This window comes from Fukomys damarensis, unplaced genomic scaffold (assembly GCF_012274545.1).
Source record: "Fukomys damarensis isolate Sample0158 unplaced genomic scaffold, DMR_v1.0_HiC HiC_scaffold_39, whole genome shotgun sequence".
Taxonomy (NCBI): Eukaryota; Metazoa; Chordata; class Mammalia; order Rodentia; family Bathyergidae; genus Fukomys; species Fukomys damarensis.
The window spans coordinates 86,544,861-86,553,370 of NW_022900951.1; the positions used below are offsets into that span (position 1 = coordinate 86,544,861).

At 41.6% G+C, this 8,510-nt stretch overlaps 1 protein-coding gene across 1 annotated transcript in view; it reads left to right on the plus strand.

Annotated features, from left to right (window-relative positions):
* Positions 1 to 8,510, plus strand: part of Tmem164 (transmembrane protein 164) — a 187,005-nt gene that overhangs the window by 141,380 nt on the left and 37,115 nt on the right. The window contains exon 5 of the mRNA XM_010603069.2: positions 7,761 to 7,839. Coding sequence (XP_010601371.1) covers positions 7,761 to 7,839 — 79 coding nt within the window. The remainder of the gene's footprint in view (positions 1 to 7,760; positions 7,840 to 8,510) is intronic.

The window sequence follows — 8,510 nt, forward strand, 5'->3', positions numbered from 1 at the left end:
AAAAAAAAAAAAAAATGTATTTACTTGTAGTTATTGGTTGACACTGATAAAAAGGGTATTATTTGTATGTTGTCTTCTGGGACTTGGTTCTTCTTTGCAACATTATATTTTATGATTCGTTCTTACTATACAGTTCATGTAACTATAGTTTTATTTTCCCTATAGTGTAACTTTCCATCTTATAAATAGGCCACTATATCTTTTGCTTTTTCCTTGAGATAGGAATTTTATTGTTTTCATATTTTGTTGCTACAAGTAAAACTAAAAATCTCCTCTATGCCTCAAATTCCTATTTTTAAAATTGAGGGATACAAATATGAAGACAAAAGAAGTTAACAGTTGTAAAGCACTTAGAACAGAACTTGGCTCATAGTATCTGATTGGTCAGGGTATTTACTTGCTAGGGCTGCCGTAATAAATACTGCACCACAGACTGTGTGACTTGGATCACAGATATTTATTTCACCACAGTTTTGGAAGCTAGAAGTTTAAGATCACTAGGTCAATAGGGTTGGTTTCTTTGCAGGGTGTTTTTTTTCACTTGTCCATGGCTATCTTCTTCCAGTGCCTTCATAAGGCCTTTTTGCATGTCTCTCTGTATCGTAATCATTTCTTCATTTAAGAACACATGGTCATATTAAATTAGGGCCTAAGCATATGACTTCATTTTACCTTTATCTTTTAAAAGCCTTGTCTTTAAGGCAATCACATTTTGGAGTACTGGAGGTTAGGACTTCAACATGTAAACATCGGGGGAGGAGGGCCAGGCATTTAGCTCAGTGGTACTGCCCCTGCCTTGCAGGCACAAGGTCCTGAGTTTGATCCCAGTACCAAAAAAATTGGGCCAGACAACTGAACCCAGTTCATATTCATGATCTTCTTCTTCTTCATCAAAGCTCAGCAAAGTGCAGCAGACTTGGTTTTGATATATCCCCCAGAAACACTGAAATGTTAACTGCTATTACTATTATTATTATTATTATTATTATTAAGCATTACTGTTAGAACATCAGAGCTTCTTTCTCTACCCTTTCAGAAATGACTTTAAAAATTTGGTACTAGAAATGGAACGTAGGGTCACTCTACTACCGAGCTATATCCCCATCTCTTTTTAATTTGCCCAGGCTGGCCTCAAACTCACAATCCTCCTGTCTTAGCCTCACAAATATCCAGGATCATAAGTGTGTGCTACCACACCCTGCCACAAATGACTTTTTGTACCAGGGACAATATTACCAAATTGTAGCTTGTGGTTTCTCAAGAAGATAAGCTAGTTAGTTAAAGATGGGAGGTGCAAGCCAGGTAGTTTCATTTTCATCTTGGCAAAAGATGCAGTTAAGTGAGGACCTTGCAGAATATCTAGGGGCTGGCAGACCCCAAATTGCAGGCAGTTCTAGGCTGCTGTTTGTTTCATATTAGGAAATAGCCCTTGCCCAAATAGCTATACCGCCAGAGTACACGACATCTTTCATGGGCTCAAAATATTTTGTTTGAAATTAGGAAGCTGGCAGCGGCAAGGCACTTGAAAACCCAGCTCTGTTCCTCTAGTCTCTTGAGGGTTCTGAGCACAAGGAGGAAGTTTGGAGTGGCCTTGATAGGGCAAAAGGAAAGACCAGTGGCTGTGCCCTCTAGTCACTCACCCCTCTTTCTCATTTTATCCGATGACGAAAATGTGGAGTACCCTATACTTAGAAGAGCTGTGGGCATTTGTCCTTACTAGAGGGATGGGAGTGGCACCCCTAAGGCAGATACAATGAGAACACGGGTTGTGGGGGTATATAATCCACCTCTTACATGATATTTTTTCACATGCTCAGATACACTGAAGAAGGAGGTTTTGAAACGTGAGAAAAAAAATCACTAATCATCATTAAGAGCTTTATGCATCCCCTTGGTTAATAGTTCCTGTAATATAGAGATATAAAGAATGTAACCTGAAAATTTCCCCTCCCACTCCTCAAACAGGAAATTACTGTTAACTTTGTGATATATTCTTCTCTTGACCTTTTTCATCCTTTAAAAATTTTTTAGCCACACGATTAGTAACAAGTGAGTACACGCATTTGTCAGTGAAATCCAGCTATGTAAGTTTTAGCTCTCTTAACTTAGAGCATACACCCCTCCCTCATACAGTTACTCTCATTTCAGCCTGACCTTTCATTGCATATCCTGGGAGCCTGAGACTTGTCCTTCCATTTTTGCTTTGGATTCCATCCCCTCCTGCCTTCTTCTGATCTTCTGCTCTCTGGTACCTCTTGCCCCTCTCTTGCTTCTTTAGCCTCCCGCTATTCAGTTGTTTTCTCCTTCAATTCATAAATACGTTCTCCCATTCTTAACAGTTATTTGTCCATATTGCTACTGCCCTTTAGTTTTGGCTTCCATCCTCTCCACCCATTCCCTCTTCTTGAAAGTTTGCAAAGTAGAGTACGTAGATGTTCCATTGGCATGCTTGAAGAAGATATTAGCATTTCTATACATTTACAGTTTCATCCTTTAAACTCACATTTTTTTGTTCATTTGTTTTGTGGTACTGGGAATTGAGCCCAGAGCCTCACATACGCTAGGCCAGTGCTCCACCACTGAGCTACATGCCCAGCCTTTTTTGTTGTTTTTGTTTTTGTTTTTGAGACAGGGTCTTAGTAAGTTGTCCAGGCTAAACTCAAACTTGAGATTCCCCTTCTTCAACTTCCTGAGTGGCTGGGACTACACATATCACCCTATGCCTGGCATCATGTTTCTGTTTTTAATGTATATTTGTATGTGTCTATCTTGTAATGTATAGTAATATGTGTATATCATTTGCCTTTCATCTCCTCACATCCTCTGCACTCTCTTTGTAAGCCAGACCCACATTCCCACAGACTTACAAGCATATTTGTCAGGCTGTCACACTTGTACCACAAATTCAGCATGGCCTCAGCACCTTTCTGTCTCCTCTGATCTTTACTTTTGACTACAATTCCCAAGTCAGTGAGAAGCCCTAGTATCTTGCCAGGCCCCCTACTCCTCAGCCTAAGGGTCATCTTTGACTTCTTTTATTTTCTTGGGAATTTAGTCCAATTGGAGGGCAACACTAAGGTCATGCTCAAATTAATTGTCATAAATTTAAGGAGTTAAAAAATTTTGGTTTATATTTTTCTCCAGCCATGCTTACTTACATAAGTGTAAGGACTATACAGGAAGAGGATTGGGTTTAACTAGGAATGCAAGGAAAGGGGAAAGAGTATTTCAGGAGAGTTGAAAAAGTATGGAAGCAAGCACTGGACCTTGAACTTGGTGCTGAGTGAATATGGTATTGGTTTGTGGCAGTGAAAAGGTAGCAGAATCAACAGACTAAAGGTCCTGGTGAAGTTGAAAAAGTATTAGAATTGAGATATGTGAAAGAATGAGTTGGACAGATAGGTGGCTAGAGGGTAGAGGGCATGGCAGAAGTTATGGAGGGGTCACGTATATTGATAATGACAGGTGTGACCATGGGACCAATGAAGCAGGTGAGTAGAAAGGAGATCTTGAGAGAATGGAGGGCAGTACCTCAAGCGGCCAGGAAATTGCTAAATATTGAAAACAGATTTTGACCAAGGACCCTTGGGAAGAAGTGACAGAGAAGCGTGACGTAAAGTCTTCAAGGACTCTGAGGATACACATGGAGAGGCCATAAATAACCACAACAAGGAGGGATAGTGGGTGTTGTAGTCTCATTCTGGGGAGTGGTTAGCAAGGAGGCAAGGAGAACTGTCTGGGAGAGACAGGCAAGTAGATGAAGCATTGAGGAGCGCAGTTGCCTTCCTGATAAAAGTGGCATGAGGAGGCATGGGAGAAGCGTCCACCACTTGGGAAGGCTGCTGGGAAAACAGTGTCTAAGTTTTTGTTAAAAGCAAGAAGGAACTGGAGCTGTTCACAGAAGAGTTTGAGGCTACAGGATATTTTGCTAGTGATGGCCAGTGGGCTTCAGAGACTACAGCAGGAAGAGTTTAAACATTGGACAGGGGTGTGAGATGGGACAGATTAGATGCACACATACATTGTGGGAATTAGTTCAGATGTTGGCAGGTGACCCCTGGACTCTTGAGCTTCTTTTGGTAACTGAAGTAAACAGGGATGCAAGGCATAGCGGGATTGATGGTCTTCATGACAGAGTATGGTGGTGTGGCTGCCAGGGGTGGAGGTGGGGCAAATCAGGTTGAACATCTTGCCATGGAGAGGGTCCACATCCATGTACTTGATGTTTTAGGTGGTCTTCAGGCAGGTTTGGGTTACTTTACAACTTTTCTTTTGAACCTAAAAGATGTGTTGACTTGGATGTAGGAAGGAAGCTAATGACCTGTGTGGTTTAAAACCTGTTGACTGTCAGTTGTATCCCTGTGGAATGTTTTGCATGTAGCTTGAGCTTCTATCAGCTAAAAAGCGAGCAGGTTCCATATATTAGTGTTCCAGGTGTGAGTTCATTAGAATAGAAATGAAGTTACCAAGTGGAATTTCTTCTGGGGGAAAGAATTGCATTTCACAGGTATTGTTCATAAAATGGGACAGACTGTGGGAAAATTAGTACAACTCAGCCTGTGCTCGGTGCTCCATAAAGAAAACTGCCTTTTGCCTTTTCCAATCTGTAGGAAAGTTGTAATAATTAAATGAGATATATGAGAAAATATCTAGCATAGTACAGGCTGCATAATGTAAGTCCTTAATAGGCATTATTTACTGTTAAATGACAAGTGGTGGGTTCTCAGCTCCCATTTGGTTCCCTTATTTTTGCCACTAGTATGTTATCTTAACCATTCTGCCTTTCAGCTCATTTCTCTCCCACAGTTCCTCTTTACCTATTTTCTCTTTACTCTCCCTATCCCTGATTGGCAGTGACACTTGTACCTAGTTTAACACTTTTTGTGTCACTTCTCTCCAAGATAGGGAACTCTTGAAATAGGAGGTTTAGGCATTCCTCAGAGCAGGGAAACTGGTGGGGACAGCTTCTTGGCTCCCCCAAATGAGGTCTGTGGCCAAGGTGGCTACAGAGAGCCAGTGGGTTAGTGGTGAGTGACTCTGGAGCTGGGGGCCCTGTGTTACAGGACACGCTTGGCCACTACGTGATGTGGGGCTAGGGCAAAACAGGCTATGAAGTGAGAATCATTTGAACAGGAAGGGGTGGGCTGAATCACCATATGGAGGGACAAGTGAGGACGTGTGCCCGTCCTTTTTCTGCCCCTACTGAAGCTGCTGCTGCCCCTGTTGCCACTGTTCATTTATAAAAATAGTAGCTCTTCCCCAACTAGCAATTCTTATGTGTGTGTCAGGCTTTTGTGGGACAGCAGGCAGGAAGAAGTGGAGCATGGTGAGCCCTCCAGAGCCATGAGGTCTACATCCTCATATTCAACTAACTGTTAAAAATATATACAGAAGATGTATACATGCTTGTTTTACATCATTATCCCCTAAACAACACAATATAAGAACTATTTACACTGTAATATTTATTGTAAGTCATCTAGAAACAAAAGTACACAGGAGGGTATGCAAACACTCAGGCATTTTCTAAGGAAGGTGAGCATTTGTGGATTTTTATATCTGCTGGGGGGTCTTGACCCCAATACCCTGTGGATACTGAGGGAAGACCAGCTGTGCACTGGTTAAAGCCATAAATTCTGGAGCAGGCTGCTTGGATTTGAATCTTGGCTCTGTTACCACATGAGTTCTCTGCCCTTCAGTAAGCTATCTATTCTCTCTGAACCTTGGTTTCTGTTTTTTTTTTTTCTTTTTGATATTTTGAGACAGGGTCTCACTATGTAGCTCAGGCTGGCCTTGAATTCAACGCAGTCCTCCTGCCACAGCCTCCCAATTGCTAGGATTAAAGGTGTGTGCCACCATGCCCAGCTTCACTTCTTTGTTTTTAATTTTTTTTTACTTTCTCATTTCTATAATGAAGATAATTAGGGCAGTATAGTTGTCATGAGAATTAGTTTAAATAGTTTGCAAAATGTTTATAATAGGTGCACAAAACACATTAAGCATTTTTTTTTAATTTAAAAACTGTACAACAATATTATAACAGCATGAATATTTCCATTTTACTGATGCCAAAAATAGGGTGGAAAGGTTATGTGACTTGCCCAAGGCTACAGGGTTATTCAGTAGCAGAGTCAGATCTAAATCAGGGAGAGGCAGTTGGCACCATAGAGTTCAGTTGAAGAATTGGCAGCTGGAACTTGGGAGGTAGGCAGAGGAACTGCCTGAGGATACCATGGGACTATTGCCCACAGACCCTTGCCCAATTCTTTGCCTTTTTTCTGCGTGTCCACAGTGAAATCAGTTAACCCTTTTGTACTTGAAGTTCCTCATCTGCCAAATGAGAGATTGAGTAGACTATGGATGTGAAAACATTTGAAAAGCATAAAGCAGTCACCAAATTTAAAATAGGAGAGCTTCTCACCCCCACTTCACTGAGGGTCAAGTGTGGACCTCTCAGGCCTCCATACCTACCTTGTGATAGTGATGTCCAGTGTCAAATCTCATAACCTATACCTGCATTTTCAGAGATGCTTGGAAGCTCATCTCCTTTTTTTAATTTTTACATTTCCCTCAGAGCATAAAATTATAGTTGAGCAACATCTGGGTCCCTGAGAAATTTTCCTTTGTGTAGATTCTGTTGTTAAGAGTCAGAGCTATGGTTTGTGTCCAGGGTCCACAGTTGTCTCAGTTCCTGTACAGGAACCTCTGCCAATTTTTGGTTTTAGCGTTTGGCACAAGGCAGACTTGACCTCCTCTCATTAGCACACAGTTTTGATTCTCTGCCTTTAGAGAATAGGGAGGCAGCTGACACCTTCCCCTGGGCTTCATTGTGTCCCCGGGATTCCTTCGTAGAAGAGGGGGGCAAGTTAAGAATTGAGTATACTCCATAGGCTAGGCTTCTTCCTAGCTGCTGAGGGTTTTTTTGTAGCTGTTTCCAATTTTTGCCAGCTGCCATACTGAAAAACAAGCTCCTCGTGCCAGGTGATAACATTGGTGATCCTGAGATTACATTTTAAGGGAGATTGGAAACAGAGTTGAGGGAGTAAGGGTATTGGGTATCAGGAGGGTGGTGAAGATCTTTTTGGCAAGCTATGCCAGAATTGGTTCAGCTTGCTTGGTCTTCACTCACAAATAAGGGCATACTGTGGTCTGACACCCAGGTATCTAATGAGAAAACTCATTGTTCTTGGATCTAGATCCAACCAGACTGAGCAATCAGTTATTTTCACTGGAAGCTGGGAATAATAAATTCTCCTTTGTATGTTCTTCATGACCCATAGGAAGTAAACTTTTGAAATCGTCTCTGATTTTTCAGCAGCAGTAAGTGATATAAGATTATGCCTCTTCCAGTATATTCTGCAGAATATTGTATTTTTTAAAATCACTTGCTAAATAAAATCTAGAGAAACAGTGTTAAATAGGCTTCTCTACAGAGACCACTCAAGTCCTTCATATACCACTAGTATGTGTGATGAACCTCCAAATCAATATATTTTGTGTAAACGTTTTTAAGTTTTTAAACTTTTTAGTGGAGTATTTTTTTAATTGCTGCCTTTGCAAAATACACCTTGGAACATATTGATCTACATCAGAAGTTTATTCATTTCATTCTTTGTTCTCATATTGTGAAGGGAGGTGAATTACTGAAATTCTTAGGGTTACTAAAATACGGGTTATGAAGAACAGGAGTGTCCTGGTTCACAGACTATCGCAGTGAGTCTTCCTGTACTGAAACACCTCTCTCCATCTTGTCCTCACAGCTCCCCTTTGAATTGGAGATCTACTACATTCAGCATGTCATGCTCTACGTGGTTCCCATCTACCTGCTTTGGAAAGGAGGTAAGGCTAGCAAACTACATCCCTGTGCCACCCACACATACCTCTTCCTCTATTTTGGGTGGTTATGATCTCTTGGGTACCTACCAGGATCTTGCACTGCTGCTTAGCTGGGTCTTTTCAGCATGCTTGAGGTCAGATGCCAGCCACTGAGGAAATGAGCATGGATGAGGCCTACAGAGAGACTGGGGTTTTTCAGATCCATCCTTTGTGGGTGAGCATGGCACCAATGCCTACATATCATAGGGCCTAGCCTTTGGGCTCTTGGTAGCAGCTTGCGTTTGCATGGTACCTCCCATGCTCTGTCTGCTGTTATGACACCTGCTCCTTCTCAGAGTTCTTCCATTCCTGGAAGGCCCCATAAATGGAAGACATTCTCTTTCATTCTTAGCTACCAGCCTCTTTTGTCTTGGTTGCTGAGACTTTTCTGGAAGATGAACCCCTCGCTACCTTACCTTAGCAGTGATTTCATTCCCACCATACTAAAATGGCAGGAGGTCACTTGGACCTTTGAACTCACTGGAATGTAGTAGTCTGGAGTTTTACTGGGCTCTGCTGCTTCTTGGTAGTAGACATTTGCTCCCTTTACCCTTTTATAGTCAGTCAGGTCTCTTTTCCATCAATTTGTATAAGGATTCTTTGAGGCTGCTTTTTTTTTTTTTTTTTTTTTTTTT